Source organism: Crocuta crocuta, unplaced genomic scaffold (genome assembly GCF_008692635.1).
Source record: "Crocuta crocuta isolate KB4526 unplaced genomic scaffold, BGI_CrCroc_1.0 scaffold613, whole genome shotgun sequence".
Taxonomy (NCBI): domain Eukaryota; kingdom Metazoa; phylum Chordata; class Mammalia; order Carnivora; family Hyaenidae; genus Crocuta; species Crocuta crocuta.
The window spans coordinates 1,378,598-1,393,298 of NW_027528880.1; the positions used below are offsets into that span (position 1 = coordinate 1,378,598).

The 14,701-nt window shown below is 60.3% G+C and overlaps 2 protein-coding genes across 5 annotated transcripts; both read right to left on the reverse strand.

The window, feature by feature from the left end:
* Positions 1-15: 15 nt before the first annotated feature.
* ZNF512B (zinc finger protein 512B) lies at positions 16-6,362 on the reverse strand. Of its 4 annotated transcripts, XM_077756880.1 has the most exons (17): positions 6,258-6,362; positions 6,009-6,134; positions 5,551-5,693; positions 5,060-5,188; positions 4,246-4,940; positions 3,937-4,163; positions 3,750-3,821; positions 3,506-3,652; positions 3,217-3,341; positions 3,052-3,144; positions 2,740-2,838; positions 2,451-2,621; positions 2,026-2,220; positions 1,671-1,772; positions 1,289-1,387; positions 661-928; positions 16-271 (listed from the first exon to the last, which is right to left on the reverse strand). In XM_077756880.1, the coding sequence occupies exons 2-16, from the start codon at positions 6,130-6,132 to the stop codon at positions 677-679; spliced, it is 2,673 nt and encodes an 890-aa protein (XP_077613006.1). In that variant the 5' UTR covers positions 6,133-6,134; positions 6,258-6,362; the 3' UTR covers positions 16-271; positions 661-676. The 4 variants fall into 4 exon arrangements, with proteins under 4 accessions (XP_077613006.1, XP_077613007.1, XP_077613004.1 ...); XM_077756881.1 differs by having other exon boundaries at positions 16-928; positions 3,229-3,341; XM_077756878.1 differs by having other exon boundaries at positions 16-928.
* Positions 6,363-10,025: 3,663 nt separating this feature from the next.
* SAMD10 (sterile alpha motif domain containing 10) lies at positions 10,026-14,684 on the reverse strand. Its single transcript, XM_077756799.1, has 5 exons — positions 14,584-14,684; positions 12,366-12,547; positions 12,117-12,288; positions 11,583-11,723; positions 10,026-11,386 (listed from the first exon to the last, which is right to left on the reverse strand). The coding sequence occupies exons 1-5, from the start codon at positions 14,672-14,674 to the stop codon at positions 11,364-11,366; spliced, it is 609 nt and encodes a 202-aa protein (XP_077612925.1). The 5' UTR covers positions 14,675-14,684; the 3' UTR covers positions 10,026-11,363.
* Positions 14,685-14,701: the final 17 nt, after the last annotated feature.

Sequence of the window (14,701 nt, forward strand, 5' to 3'; positions counted from 1 at the left end):
GTGGAGTAGGGGGGGGGGGGGGGTGTCACACAGGCAGGGGAGGGCGGGCCTGGAGAGGTAGAGAACAGAAGCAGAGGAGCCAGATGTGGAAGGACGAGGGAGGCCATGGCAGGGCTGGCTGTCCGGTCAGCGTGGTAGCAGTCAGACTCGGGGTCTGTCCTGGGAGGTAGCTGGGGGTGCTGGGGTCCAGTGTTGGGTAGAAAGGTGAGGCTGCTCAGGTGCCCTCATCAGCCCAGAACCATGGGTCACCGAGGACCCCAAAGCCTTGGGCCTGAGAAAGCAGATGGGGCATGGAGCTCGCATGGTGAAGGCCATCCGCCTGCCTTGCGCTGCCCCATGGCACTGAGGCCTAAGCCACAGACCCTCCTCCTGCCCATCCAGGGTCCCAGACTCCGACAGGTCCATAAATGTCTCTCCAAGCTATTGCACTTCTGTTGCTGCCATGGGCCCTCCCCCCAGAGAACCAGCCCAGGTGCGTCCTGTGCAGCCTGCACAGGGGAAGGGCCACCATCACGAAGGAGAGAGGGACTGGCTGCCTCCGCTGGACAGATGAATAGGCAGGGGGGGATGGAGAACTGGAGGGCAGGGGGTGCTGGAGCTAGCTACCCCCCCCGAACAGAGTGGGCTTGGTGTCCAGTGTGGGGACCAGGCCCCACCCACCTGCCAGCCACTATGCTCACTTCTCGGGAGCCTTGCTGGCTCCCACTTTCCGGCCAGTGGAGCCCCGGGCCCCTTTGTCTCTGCCTCCTGGGGGCCAGTCGTCCCGACGTGGGGGCATCTTCGGTGCGGGCTCCTCAGGGGTCCGCTCCTTGGGTTTTCGGCCTCGCTTCTTCCCACCTGCCATACTCTTCTTCTCCTCCTTCTTGGGTGCCAGTGAGTCCTGGCTCCTTTGTTTGGGAAGTGGGTCGGCTGAAGTACGGAACCAGTTCTGGAAAGAAAAAAACCCACAATGCAGACCCGGAGAGGACGGTGCTATGCACTGGGGCCGGGCAGGCCGCTGCACTAAGGTGCCTCCTGCTCAGGGTGCCGGGGGTGTGGTACCCAAGCTTCTCTCGTCTTCTAGGGAGCCAGGACCCACTTTGAAAAAAAAAATACAACCCCCCAGATTTCTCAGATTTCTTCTTTTCTTTCTTTCTTTCTTTTTTTTTTTTTGGAAACCACCAGATTTTTCAACCTTGGTTGCTTGCTCAAAGGCCAGACAAGTTATTACCCTACCACTCCCGCCCAATCCCCTGCCTGGGGCCAGCCCATCTGCTGCAGGCTCAGCAGGTGTCTCAGCCCATCCCACCTCTGCATGGGTCTTGAGGATGTGATACTTGACGCCACTCTCAGAGCTAAACTCCTTCGGACACAGCAGACAGCAATACTTCCCCACCAGGTGGTCTCCCTGCAAGGCATAAGGCAGGCCAGCCCTCAGATACTGGACCCCACCCAGACCCTTGGGAGACCAGAAGCACCAGATCCAATCAGGGGACCCCGGCCCTCTTCCTGCGGCTGCGTGGCTATANTCTAAAGCTGAGATTATTGGGTTCCATCTAAGGACCCCGCAGGGGCCGAGGGATCACAGGTAGGCTGGTCCCTTGGAGGCCTCCGACCCAGGGCTACACCTGGGCTCTTTATCCCTGAGCCCCGGTGTCCCCACACCCACATGCCAGCCTGTTCCAACTCACGTCATTGGGGCAGTTGACATGGCCTTTCTCCTTGACTTCGTTCTTCCACGCCTCCAGCAACTGGGGGTTAAGTGTGGGGAGGCCTGGCCGAGTATAATTGAGCTGTAAAACCAGGTGAGAACCAGGGTGAGGCCAGGGGGCCCATACAACGGGGGGCTACCGAGTGCCAGGCCAGAGCTGACTCCACCTGCTCTAAGGACCTAACTGTGCCTTCCACAGATGGGAGATATGAACCCGGAAGGCCAACAAATGGCCCAAACTGCGGGGGGGGCGGGGGGTGGCACTGCAGGGGATCACAAGCTAGGTCATATCCTGCTCACAGACAGGAGCTGGGGGTCAGGCAGCAGCAGCTCACCCGGGCAGTCTCCGGTACCAAGTCATCCTTCACCCGCCGCTTGGTCCAATCTCGAGCCAGTTCGTCCTCTGCAATCTCTTGCAGGTGGAACACGGCAACCTGGGCTGATGTGCGGCGGATGCGGCCACTCGGGGTCCGCTCGACACCCAAGAGGTCCTCCTTTTCAGGGGGCTTCTCTTCAGCCTCCTCAGGTGGCTGCAGAACACCGAGACCAGGGTGAGCAACAGGACCCACACGGCACAGAGGTGCAGGGGTTAAGAGGCACGTGCTGCAGGCAGTGAATTCGGACACCCCGGGGTCCCAGGCTCGCTAGGCCCCATGCTCGTGGCCCCGAGAAAGGGGAGGAGGAGCACACACAGCAGGTGGCACGTGACACGCATGCTTGGCCCCCAGGGGCGAGAGGACCCAGTCCGCAGGCTGCTCACCGGGGCTGTGTGCTCCGAGCGCATGTGGTAATCGTGTCCAGCCTTGGAGCGGTAGGTCTTTCCACAGTGGGTGCAAGGAAACGAGGGGCTGTCCACTTCACAGGGAGGCTTTCCACAGCGTCGCTGGTGGTACTGGTAGCCCATGAGGCTGGAGAAGGCGGCCCCGCAGCCCTGGGGTCAGAGTCCGGTAAGTGGCCAGCAAGGGGCTGTTGTCCCACACCAGGCATCTAGCCCCATGCCACGTGCCCCGTCCCATACTGTGTGCCCAGGACGCTGCCATCTCACTGACCTCCTGGGGGCACCGCAGCCTCCCCATCTGCTTCAGCACCTTGCGCAGCCGCTCCCGTTCCTCCTGCTCACTCCCCTCCGAGGCCTCAGCGTCAGAGGGCTGGGGGGGCAGGCCCAGCCTTAATATCCCCACCACCATAGGGCCCCTGCCCCTGCCCAGGGGTCAGGGCCACAGATGTGCAAGGTCAGGCATGGGAACCACTAAGTTCTGCTGCCACGTGGTGATGAGAGGTCAGTGGCCAGGGCAGGGCAGGTAGGGCGGGGTGGGGTGAGATGGACTAGGCCGGCGGCTGGTGGGTGGGTCAGAGCGTACCTTGGCGCTATGCTCAGCCATGGTGTGGTAGTTGAGGCCGGCCTTGGATTTGAACTGTTTCCGGCAGTGCTGGCACTTGAGAGCATCCTGCAGCTGCAGACATGCCCCTGTCGTGAGAAGCTGACTCTGGGCACTTCCCCGCCTGGGACCCCGGGGCAGCCTTACCTTCTGACACACCTCCATGTGCTTCTTAAGCCCCACGAGGGTCTTTCGGGTGACCACACTGCAGGTGGGGCAGACAGCCTCGCCCCGTTCATGGATGGCCCGCTGCCACTGCTCCTCAGGGCCACCTGTAGGGCAGGGCCAGGGCCTCAGGGGCTGGTGGGGGCTCCCGGACACCCTGGACGCCAAGCACAGGACTCACGGTCCACGCTCAGCCCCCAGTCCCTGTGGTCCAGGATCTGCCCCTGAGTTGAGATCCGTCCTGGGCCCTGCCTCATGGCAGCCCCCCCACCTGGAGCTGGGTGGGCCGTGGGGGCCGGCACTTCCTTGCTGACCGTGCTAGCAGGAGCCAGCACCTTCTTCCGCACGTCCTCAGGGCCTGGCCCCTCCTGCTTCTTGGCACGGTGCACGCGGGATTTGTCCTCTGCCTTGGTGAGGCCTGTGTGTACATACAGGACAGGGCAGGTGTGAGCCAAGGGGGCAAGCACACTTGTGCACATGTCCACCCCCAGATGCCGTACTGGCTAGGGCCTCACCTTTGAGTCCGAAGGTCCCTGAGATGGATGGCTGCTCCCCTGTAAACTTCTTGGGTGTTTTCTGTTTCCTTCCTGACTCGGGGGAGAGAAAACAGGGCCCAAGGTTCTGGTCAAATAACCATCGGGAGGCCTGGGCCAGCAGACCCCTCCTCCCACCCCAGCCACTGGCCCCCTGCTCTCGTCTTACTGTGCTTTGTGCGCTCCGCTCCCTCCTCAGGGGGAGACACAGGGCCGGTGGCCCTCGGTGCCTCCTTGCTCCCCAAGGGCCTGCTTCCCAGAGAAAGGGGGCTGCTGCCGGGGTCTGTGCTCAGCTGGAAGGCCGAGGTGTGGCCCGTGGTGGACGGCCCATACTCCCTGTTCTCCGGCCTCGCCTGCTTTGGCAGGACGGGACATGCATCCAGGCTGTCCGCAGCCCTGCAGGAAGCAGACAGGTGAGGGGCAGGAGGGCCCACTTTTGACCCTGTTACCACCTCGAACCCGGAAGGAGCCCCCGTACCTTTTCTTACCACTGCTCCTCCCTGAGGCACGAGGAGTTTTGTTCTCAGACTTGGTCAGCAGCACCATTTTGCAAGGTGGTGTGTGTCTGCTGATGGCAATGGGCCTGCTGACCGTCACTGGCTTACTGACCACAATGGGCCTGCTGACCGTCACCGGCTTAGTGACTGGCACGGGTTTCGTAACTGTCACAAGTTTTGTCATCGGCACCGGTTTGTTGATGGTCACTGGTTTGGTCACTGGCACGGATTTGGTGACTGACACTGGCTTGTTGAGACTCACTGCCTTGGTGACTGGCACAGGTTTGGTGACCGGCACGGACTTGGTGACTGGTATGGGTTTGGTGACCGGCACAGGCCTGCTGACCGTGACAGCCTTGGTGACCGGAACAGGTCTGCTGACTGTCACTGGCTTGGTGACCGGTACAGGCCTGTTGACTGTCACTGGCTTGCTGATGCCAATAGGTTTGCTGACACCCACAGGTTTGCCAATAGTGACAGGTTTGCTCACTCCAATGGGCTTGCTGACCCCAACAGGTCGGCTGATGGTGACCGGCCGGCTGACTGAGCCAGGCTTGGGGGCAGGCAGGGGTCGGTCCATGTGGTTCCAAATCCGGTGCTTCTCCAGCTGGGTCTTGGAGGTGAATGCAGCCTCACAGAAGGGGCAGGGAAAGGTCAGCCTTTCTGAGATGGCACCCTGGGTGGAGAGGGCAGGCATGGGATGGCAGCAGAGGCCTCGGCCCAGACACACCCTGAACAGACAGGTGGGGCAGGGCGGGCCCCAGGCCTCCTTTTCCCTGCCCCACAGCCCCTTACCCCTTGGCACCGCTGGTAGTGGTACTTGAGCCCGTAGATGCTGGGGAACTCCAGCCAGCACCCTGAATTTGGACACTTCACCCTTGAGTGCGCCTTGAATTCATCTTTCCACTGGTTCATCAGGGAGAGCTGGCATGGAAAAGGCGAGGCCGCTGACCCCTCAGCCAGCCAGGTCTCTGCCAACCCAAGCCCCAGACTCAGTACCCTCCCCAGGCCTACAGGGCAGACAGGCTGCGGCAGTCCTTCAACCTCAGGCCTACAGCAAGATTCAGGCCACCCCAAGCAGGAGTGGTGTACCTGACCTGTTCTAGAGCCCCACAAACGTGGTCCCCTAGGTCCCAGGCCACACCGTGAAGCCAGAACGCACGGAGCGACCTCTGATGCAGGCTGAGGGCTTGGGGCTGGATGTGTGAGAAGCGAGCAAAGGCAGGGTAGTGGCCTTGGCAAGCAGACCCCAGCATGAGTCCCACCCCAGCCTTCAGAGAGCTCACAGGAATGTCTCGGAGGGCCTGGTTCTCGGCTTTTGGACGCCCCTTTTTCTTCCCTTCTGTCCTGTCACTGGCTGGACTTCCTGGATCAAAGCAGAGTGGGCCCTGGCTGGGCACTGTCTGCCCACCCCGGACCACCGGCATCCCTGCAACACACAATATGCGAAGGCTTGGAAGCTGCATTTCCCACAGCCTTGCCTGCCATCCAGGGCGCTGGTCAGACCTGAAGTAAGCCCCACCTCCCCCACAGTGAAGCATGGAGACTGGGAGACTCTGGTCACTACGACAAGAATCCAGAGGCCCAGGCTGCCCCACCCTGGGAAGGCTCTTAAGAGCCCAGGTGGCCCAGTTGGGCACCCAGGAGCTAGACCACCTGGGAGCTGGGAGCAGAGGAGGAGTCCCACAACCAGTAGCAACTGCCTGTGGTCTCCGGGAGTTGACCTTGGCCTGATCCCTCTTACCCAGTTTTGGTGGGTCATGCAGAACAGGAAGTCGGACTTCGTTCCGGCCTCCATCCTTCCCAGGTCCACTCTTGGTGGACCCTGGGAGCCGGCGGCCTCCTCCAACACAGAAGGGATCAGTCATTTCTGCAGAGCAACAGACAGATGTGTCAGGCCCACCAGGCCCGACTTAGGACTTGAAATGGGCTGCCCTTGAACCCTGCCCCCAGACAGGGCTTTCTCCGGCTCAGGGGAGGAAAGCCTGCCCACCTGTGTATGTGGCCGCATGGGAAAGTAGGTGATGAAGGCTTCTGGTTTAGGAGAGGGGCTGCCCAGCTGAGGTCTCCCCAGATTATCCAGGAGACACGATCTTGTAAGCACCTAACTCTGTCCTGAGACCCTCATCAGCTCTCATAGACTTCCAGACACAGTCCTAAAATGTGCCAAGAATCATACCTGGTACTGGGCTGGGGGCAGCCTCTGGAGAGGTGGAGTGTTCAGGGAGAAAGAAAGCAACAACACCCTTCCCGGGAGTCAGTGATGACGCCAATATGGCTGTTAGCTCACAAGCTGTGCTGGCCCAGCACCTTGGGACACCGTACTCCACAGCCCCACCCAGGCTGAAGGCAGTGCCGCCCTACCTGGACATGCACCCCTGGATCCTTCTCTCCAGGACACAGATGGAAGATGGCCAAGGCGGGCACTGAGGGCCCCTAGCCTACTCCTCAGCTGAGTAAATTCCAGGGGGAAGGGGTGGGGGGGGCAGATCAGGGACTGAGGATCCCATCAGCACTTAGTTGTAGTCCCCGTGCCAGCTGAACCGCCCTGCCTGACCCTCTTCTCAGCCTTGTCTCCAGCAGGAACCCGTCAGCCACCCTCTACCTGGCTAACCTCCTCCCCACCTCCACCCTCAAAAGCCTCTCTGTCCCCCACCTATAGGCCCATCAGTACCACCCCAGAAACTGCCAGCCATCTCGGCCACAGGGATTACCCGGCTGCTGAGGCTGGACTTCCCTGGGCCTGTTCTGCTGGGGGACTCCAGACCCTCAGAGCTCTGGGAAGGGACTCTGAGCTCAGCCCTACTGGGTCCTCTCACAGGGACACCCAAGGCCACAGGAAGGGGGTAAGGGGCACTTGTATGGGCAGGCAGCCCCTCCTCTGGCAGTTCTCAAGGAACTTACATCAGAGGGGATGGGGAGGGGATCAGCACCTAGAAGGGGTCCAGGGACTGAGGTCAGAGATAAGGACAGTCACCGCCCATTACCAAGGGGGTGCCCGTATCCTGAGCTTGGGGGGAGGTCTGGGTGTACATGGGCCTAAACAAACTTCTCTGAAGTCCTCACACCAAAACTTCCAAAGGAGACGTGCCAGCATCAGTCACCCCAACCCCATGATGACTCCAACAGCCTGGGGCGTGGGTGCCTACCAAGAACCCCCTTTGCAATCTCTCCAGCTTGGGTGGAAAATTTAGAGCTGGGGGGCCTAGGGCCAGGGCTGGCCTAGGGGGCAGACACCCTCCTTCCATCCAGGCCCTGTCACTAGAACGACAGGAGGAAAAGAGATTCCACCGTGTCGGAGGGCCCAGCAGGGTGGCAAAGGTGGGGCCCTCGCAGGGGGAAGGGGCCCCACAAGCAACGCTGGCGGGGAGCCCTCGGCCCAGGCCGGGCGCGCGGATGAACCCGGCCAGGGAGCGCACACCTGGAGACTGGCCTCGCCACCCACCTGTCACCTGCAGCCGGGGTACGGGGCCCGGCCCGGCCCCGAAAGAGCCGATCGCCGGCGCAGGGGGGGAGGGGGGCGAAGGCAGTGAACCAAAATGGCGACTTTTTCTGGNGGGAGGGGGCGAACTCTCGCGGTATTCCTGCAGCCGATCCGCGACGGGGAGGAACGGGTTGGGGGGAGGGGGCCCATCGGCCCGGCCCCCTCTGCTGGCTCTCGGATCCGTCGCCTCCATCCGCTGAGGCTCCAGTGCAAAGTGGCTAGCTATGCCGCCCGTAGGGCAAGAGGCGTTTTTCAGGCAGTGGGGTAAACTGAGGCACTATAGGGGCGCTGGGAACTGCCGCAAGCCCAGTGTACGCGGATTGAAGCCACCAGATGCCTCTAGGTGTTGGCCCTAGGAAGGTGCAGCAATGAAGACCACCGTCCTCTGGGAGCCTGAACTCCTGGCCTCTGGGAGATTGGGGCCTGCAAAGCAGGATCTGGATCTTTTCCCACCAGCCCTGTGACCACCTCTGCCTGTGGCCAGTCAGGAGATTGCCTGGCTACTAACAGTGCTGGGACAGTTTGAGGCCATGGACTCTCTTGAGGTTACTGACCATTGGACCAGGCTCTGTCTGTTTCAGGCGGGGGTGTTTCTAGACCAATGGCTAGGGCCAGTGCCTTGCTCTGCTGTGGCCCAGAACCCAGGGGGCACCGGTATCAGGTCTGGGGGTAATGGGGCACTATCCCTACCAGGGTTTGGGGATGAATGAGGCAAGGGAAGAGGTGCTAGTTAGGAAACATAGTTACAAGGTGCACCTCTGTCCCTGAAGCCTTTCCCCCCTCCCCCCCCACGCCTATCCCCAGTCCACCTTCCTGTCTACCCTGCAGCAGGTTTGGGGCAGAGCACAAAAGACATCGTCAGATTGGAGTCTGCCTCTTCTCATAGGGACTCTTGAGAACTGCTTCTTGAATGGCTGGCACAAAGTGCTCCCGGAGAGAGGGGTGAGGGCCCTCTGTGGAGGGTTCACTGGGTAAGGACTTCCCTTGGAAATCAGAGCCAGGGAAAGGCCATGTGACCCCCGGAGGAAGAGGAAGTGTCCTTCCCTTGTTGACCGTGCCCACCCTGGGGACAGGACATCCAGGATTTAGGGGAGGGGTCAGTGTATGAGATGCAGCCAGGTTTGTCATCCTTCCCCGTGTAAGTCTGCATGTCCGCGAATGGAGCGTGTCAGTGTCTGTTGACAGGTGTGTGCCTTCATAACCACAGATGCCAGGCAGTGTCCTGTGTAGACATCTGACATTCGGGTATGTGTATGTGTCCTGTACTAGGGGAAAAGGATGCCTGTCTGTGTGTTAGTATTCAGGTGACTAGTTGCAAGGTGTGTGTGTGTGGAGGGAAATCTGTATCTTAGCAGATGTGTCTTCAGACTACGGCATGTCTGGACGGCAGGGCGTTGTGTGTGCTGTGCCCTCTGTGTCTCTGTATGTTAGGGGGTTGCTGTGCGTCACGGTGTACCGTGGATCTGGAAACGAGCATCACTGTGTCTCTGTGTCTCCGGACTCCTATAAGCAGTTTATGCCTCTGTGTTGCCATGTGGCTGGTTGCTGTGTGGGTACATGTGTCAGGGTGTTGTTGTGACCTATGTGTTCCCTGTGTCAGGGCATTACCCTGTACAAGGGGCTTAATGGGGCCCCTCCACAGATTGCCTGTCACATCCCTGGAACCCACGGATGGAACCTTGTTTGGAAAAAAGGTCTTTGCAGGTCTTCTGAAGTTAAGGGTCTTGAGATGAGAAGATCATCTGGGATTATCTAGGCGGGCCTTAAATCCAGTGACAAGTTTCCTTGTAAGAGAAAGGTATGACACAGAAGGCGATGTGACCCCAGGGGCTGAGATGGAGTGATGTGCCGTGAACCCAGGAATCCCTGGGACAGCCACAAGAAGCTGGGGGAGGTGAGGAAGGGTTTGACCCTGTGCTCTGTGGGCTTTCAGACAGGTGGCCTGCGTTCCTGTGACAAAATCAGTTTCTGTTTTGTTAAGCTTCCCAGCTGGGTCGTTCGTTTTGGTGTCCCCGGGAAAGTAATACAGCTGTGTCCCTGCATCTGGGTGCAGTCCACCGGGCTGAGCCCCCAATTCCGCACCTGGCCCGGGGGGTAAACAGGTGTGCGGTCACGATGTGACACCACTGCCCCCTAGTGGCCCTGTGGAGGCACCTGAACTGGGCACCGAGCACCCCCTCCTCCCACCGCCAGGGACCCTCCACCCAGGACGCCTCCCACTGTCAAACACCCAGTCGGCCTGAGCCAAACACCACATTGGGGCACTTGAGAACCAGGTTTATTTCTGGTCTTTTTGTCAGAATATAAAAAAAGCGCAAAACAAAGAAGACAAGACAAGAGCATGGCAGGGTGGGGGCAAGACAAAGGAGGGAGAAGGCTGGGCAGTGATAGGAAGGGCCCTCTGGAGAAAACGATGCTGTGATGGCACCAGGTGGGTGGGGACAATCAGGTGGACAGACAGGATGGGGGGCAGCAGGCCAGTTATCCAAATTCCACTCAGGACCTACAACAACCAGCCTCCATCTGGAGGCCGGCTTGGGGCACAGAGAGGAGGCTGGAGGCTCAGCCTCATCTGTCCCTGAGGTGTTCAGAGCCCCACAGAGGAGGGGGCGGGCAGAGGGGCAAGCGCGTGGGTGCGACATGGAGGGCCGCCCTCACTGCCCCTCCGCTGGGCAGCACCAGTCCCAAACCCTGGGTCCTCTGTCTCACAGAGTGGTTGCTCAGGTGCTGGCTGGGTCCCTGGTGGGCAGGGGTTGGGGGCACAGCCCTCAGGACAGTCTCTTGTGTGAATTCAGATTTTCCTGGGAGAGGGGCAGTGAGAATACATGCCCACAACTGTCCCTCAGAGGCGGCCTCCGCAACCGTGGGAGGAGGGGGACACCCAAACCCAAGGCCAGGACACGGCTGAGCGTGATCCCGGTCATGGGGTTCTCGTGTTGCTGGGTTAGGTCTTGGGCACCTGAGGAATCCCCAGACCTCTCTTGCTTCAGTTCCCAGGAATAGATGGGGGCGTGGTGAGGGTTTCAGAAATGACGAGGGAAAGCGCTTGGTGTGGTGTGCCCGGCAGCTGCTGCTGCTGCTGATTATCTGGGTGGGGAAGGGGAAGGGCACTCGCCAAAGGGAGCCCCCACAGCTTACTCCGCCTGTCCTCTAGGTGCTGGGTGAGGGTGTAGAACTGGACAAATGGGCAGATAGACCTCTTGCCCTGGGGGAGGGCAGGATGCCCAAAGGAAGTGTGACTCAGCAGGCAATAGGGCACAGACATCAGTGTGGGTGAAGGGAATATAAATAAACAGACTCCCCGGGAGTCTAGGGGGATAAACAGACCCTGCTCTGGCTCCAGGTGGCTGCCCCGCATGCTGCCAGCAGCACCAGAGGGTGCACTTGGGCTCAGGTCCTGCAAGGAAGGGCCACACTCGAGCAGCCTGCACCTGCTCAACAGCCCAGAATACATAGCCAGAGATGGCAATCCTGGTCCCACCTGTCCACTGGGCTGGGCTCAGAACCTGGGGCCTCTTGCAGGGTCCAAAAGGGGCTGTGTGCCAGCTCTGCATCGTCCTTGCCACAGGCTCCGGTCACAGTGCTGGGGTCTGGGGTTCAAGCCTCAGGCAGCAGCTAGGACATGTTTCCGAAGGAGGCTATGGGTGGATGGGGGGGGGGGCAAAGGGGGAGATCTCTGGCATCTTCCACTCTGTCCCGGGCACAAGATGGCCCTTACCAGATTCCTACAGCTGCCCTCCTGAGGTCAACCCACCCACCCTCCTCTTGGGCCCCAGAGCCCAGCCTCTTCCCCACCCCCAAGCCTCTCCAGTGCTCCTGGCTCCTCCCACTGACCTTGGCTGAGCAGCTGCAGGCTCCGCCCCTCCTCGCGCACCTGCAGGCGCAGCACCTGCTGCAGCACCTCCTGTCGCTGTGCCTCCTGTGCCAGCCCCATCCGCTGCAGTTTCTCCCCATTCAGCCGCAGCAGCGCCCGGCCTGGGGGAGGGGAGGAGGGGTCAAGCCAAGGTCAACATCTAAGGGGCATTAAGAGCCAAGGCAGAGAGAGAGAGAGAGAGAGAGAGGAGGGGGACATACACTTTAAGTAAAAGAGAGGCAGAGACAGAGAAATAAGGAGAGGGAGAGACAGACCAGGAAAAGAGGGGACAGACAGAGGAAAGGCAAGGACGGATAGAGCCTGGGCAGAGAAAAGCCAGAAAAAAATAGAAACGCTCTGGGGAGGCAATGGAAGATTCTGCGAAGAGACAGCTCCAGGAGGAAAAACAGAAGAGAGAATGATAGCAAGAAATAATAGTAAGAGAAACTGAGGCAGGCTGGGGGGAGGCTCTCCAGGGAATCCTTAAGCACCTCCACCCCAGCCACCAAGGGTACCTGTGATGGCGTGCTGGGAGAAGGCCTCCACGTAGATGAGGTAGTTGTGGGGACAGTGCTTCTTGAGCCACTTGCAGACGTCCTGCTGACTCCACAGGACCACAGGCCTCGTCAGGCCGCCTAACGAGGGACTTGTGTGGTACAGACCATAGTGGTCGGAGTATAGCCGGCCCTGTGGGGGAGATGGGTGGCAGGTGGAGTGAGCTGATGGGGAGGGCAGGGGCTGAGGTGGGTACGGTGGGTGGGTACCTGGGGGGCCTCTGTGCCGGGCTGCTGCAGGAGCTTGACTGGCCGGCTGCCAGCGGCCCTCTGGCTACGGGAGTCATGCCACGTGAGGCTGGTGCCTGGTGTCCGAGGCAGGTGGCAGGGGATGCTCTCAGTGGACACTGTATGCTCCAGGAAGGTTCGGCAGAAGCTGAAGTGTGCCGTGGCTGCAGAGCACGGGTGTGTGGTCAGAGTGAGCAGGGGCAGGGCCAGAGGATCCTCTCTCTGCAAACCAGCACCCTGCTCAACCCACCTTCCCTCCCAACACAGGGAGCCATCTTCCCGGTTAGAGGTTCCCAACCCCCCAAAGGCAGAAAGGAAGTACACGAGAACTGTCTTGAGTACCCACCCAGCCCAAGGGTGACGACCTAGAGACACCTTTCCCCTTCTGAGTGTACAGCTCATGCCCTGGGGGAGCAGGACTGTGCTTAGAGAGGGATTGTGCTCACCAGGGAACCTAAGACTTCTAGCCTGGTGAGGGGCTATCCTGAGACAGGCCTGGTCCCACCCTTGCTTTGGGCTGACATGTGCTGAACCAGACCAGGGCACACAGACAGGACCTGCTTGAGAGGAAACACTGGCCCCTGTGTCCTGGGAGACCCGGCATGGTGGGAACCCCCTGAGAATGCTGCCTGCCCCTCCCCAGTGAAGACACCCAGTCTCTGCAGCCACACGTAGCACCGAGACTTGGCTCCTGCCCTGCTGTGCTCATCTGCTGACCCATCAACAAGAGGCCTGAATGGACTCTGGGCAAGCCAACAACCAGGATTGCTGCTCCTCCACCTGCCGCAGAGCCTTTGGCCCAGGACAGCTCCTGTGGGTGGCGAGCTTCCAGAGGGCGTGGGCCGCTCAGCACAGGTGTGCAGGGCCAGCCATACGCGCAGAGAGCCACAGTGACAACTTGCACCCTCTATTCCCCANTCTGTATGGTATCCACAAGTCAACAGAACCCCTGGGGAGAGATAGGAACCTGGGCCCAGGCTTGCCCTCATCTTTACAGCACCCAGGCCCCAACTCAGCAGGCAGAATCATGTTCTTGGCCAGGACCCTTGCCTCACTGGCTCTCATCAATAGAATGAGAGACCCTGACTCCCATGGACACAATCTCACAGCCACAACTGAGGGCAGGGTTTGGCAATGAGCCCANTCTATTCCCCACACAGACTTCATCTTACTCTTGAAGTTTCAGTTTCACCCCCATTTCTGGGCTTGTTGCTCACATAGGTCATGGGAGGGCAGACACCCAGATGAGCACCTCCCAACACTTTGCACAGGCCTGGGCACAAAGGAGGTGCCCAGAAATATTGTGGATTAATGAATGAATGGGTGGGAGGGGGGGTGGGNGTTCTTGGCCAGGACCCTTGCCTCACTGGCTCTCATCAATAGAATGAGAGACCCTGACTCCCATGGACACAATCTCACAGCCACAACTGAGGGCAGGGTTTGGCAATGAGCCCAAGAGGTCTCAGTAATGGGGAAACCCATTACTTCCCCTCCTTTTACCCCTCAAGATTCCTTCGACTTAGCACCCTCCCCCCCGCCTTCATTCTTGCAACTTCCTGGAATTTGATGACACCAGGTGACACTAAAATTGAAGTCCAGGTGTGGTGTGATTGCCCCGACGTGGCTTCTACTATCGTGGAAAAGGACTAATTTTTCAGGACCCAGGTGCCTGAGCTGTTCGGCCTCGCATCGAAGGGCCTCGCGGAGACATGCAGGGCCAGGGCCCGAGAGCTAAGCTCTGGGCGAACCAGTCGGACGCTACCGAGCGCGCTGCACCTGTCGGGGTACAGCTGGGCCCCGCCCATTTCCTGCCCAGGCACCCGGACGGATCTCCATCTTTCCGTCTGTCTGCCCGTCGTTCCGTCCCTCCCTCTTAGCCCCAACGTCAGAATTCCAGCATAAAACGGGGAGGGGGCGCCGAAGCCTGACTGTGGCCTCGGCTCCCTGTCGGCCCGCTGCAAGAGCTGGGGAAGGAAGGGCGCGCGCGCGAGGGAAAAGGAGACCGCAGGATGATGCGAGCCTGAGGACAGGAGCCCCAGCCGGTAACCTCCTCCAGGCCAAGGGTGCGCTGACCCCCGAGGCCTGAAGCTACCCGCCCCTCGCCCCAGCTCAGGACAAAGACACCGGAGACCCCGTTCNCGCCCCCGACCCTCTCGGTCCTCGAGCCCCCAACCCGCGATATCCCCGAAGCCCTGCTCACCGTCCACATCCCGGCGCTCCCCGAAGCCGGCGCGCACAGCCCCGGCGCGGCCTCGCGGGGGGCTCAGCTTAGTCCTTAGCTCCGTGAACATGGGGCCCAAAGATCCCGGGCCCGTGCA

Excerpts from the sequence above, each read along its gene's own strand:
- ZNF512B (XM_077756880.1), bottom strand. The coding sequence starts at position 6,132 with ATGACTGATCCCTTCTGTGTTGGAGGAGGCCGCCGGCTCCCAGGGTCC. Across the intron at positions 2,839-3,051 it reads TGGCTGAGCATAGCGCCAAG|CCCTCTGACGCTGAGGCCTC; the intron begins GTACGCTCTGAC and ends CTGCCCCCCCAG. Across the intron at positions 2,622-2,739 it reads GGCTGCGGTGCCCCCAGGAG|GGCTGCGGGGCCGCCTTCTC; the intron begins GTCAGTGAGATG and ends CTCTGACCCCAG.
- SAMD10 (XM_077756799.1), bottom strand. The coding sequence starts at position 14,674 with ATGTTCACGGAGCTAAGGACTAAGCTGAGCCCCCCGCGAGGCCGCGCC. Across the intron at positions 11,724-12,116 it reads CTCCCAGCACGCCATCACAG|GCCGGGCGCTGCTGCGGCTG; the intron begins GTACCCTTGGTG and ends CCCCTCCCCCAG. Across the intron at positions 11,387-11,582 it reads CCTGCAGCTGCTCAGCCAAG|CCTCCTTCGGAAACATGTCC; the intron begins GTCAGTGGGAGG and ends ATCCACCCATAG.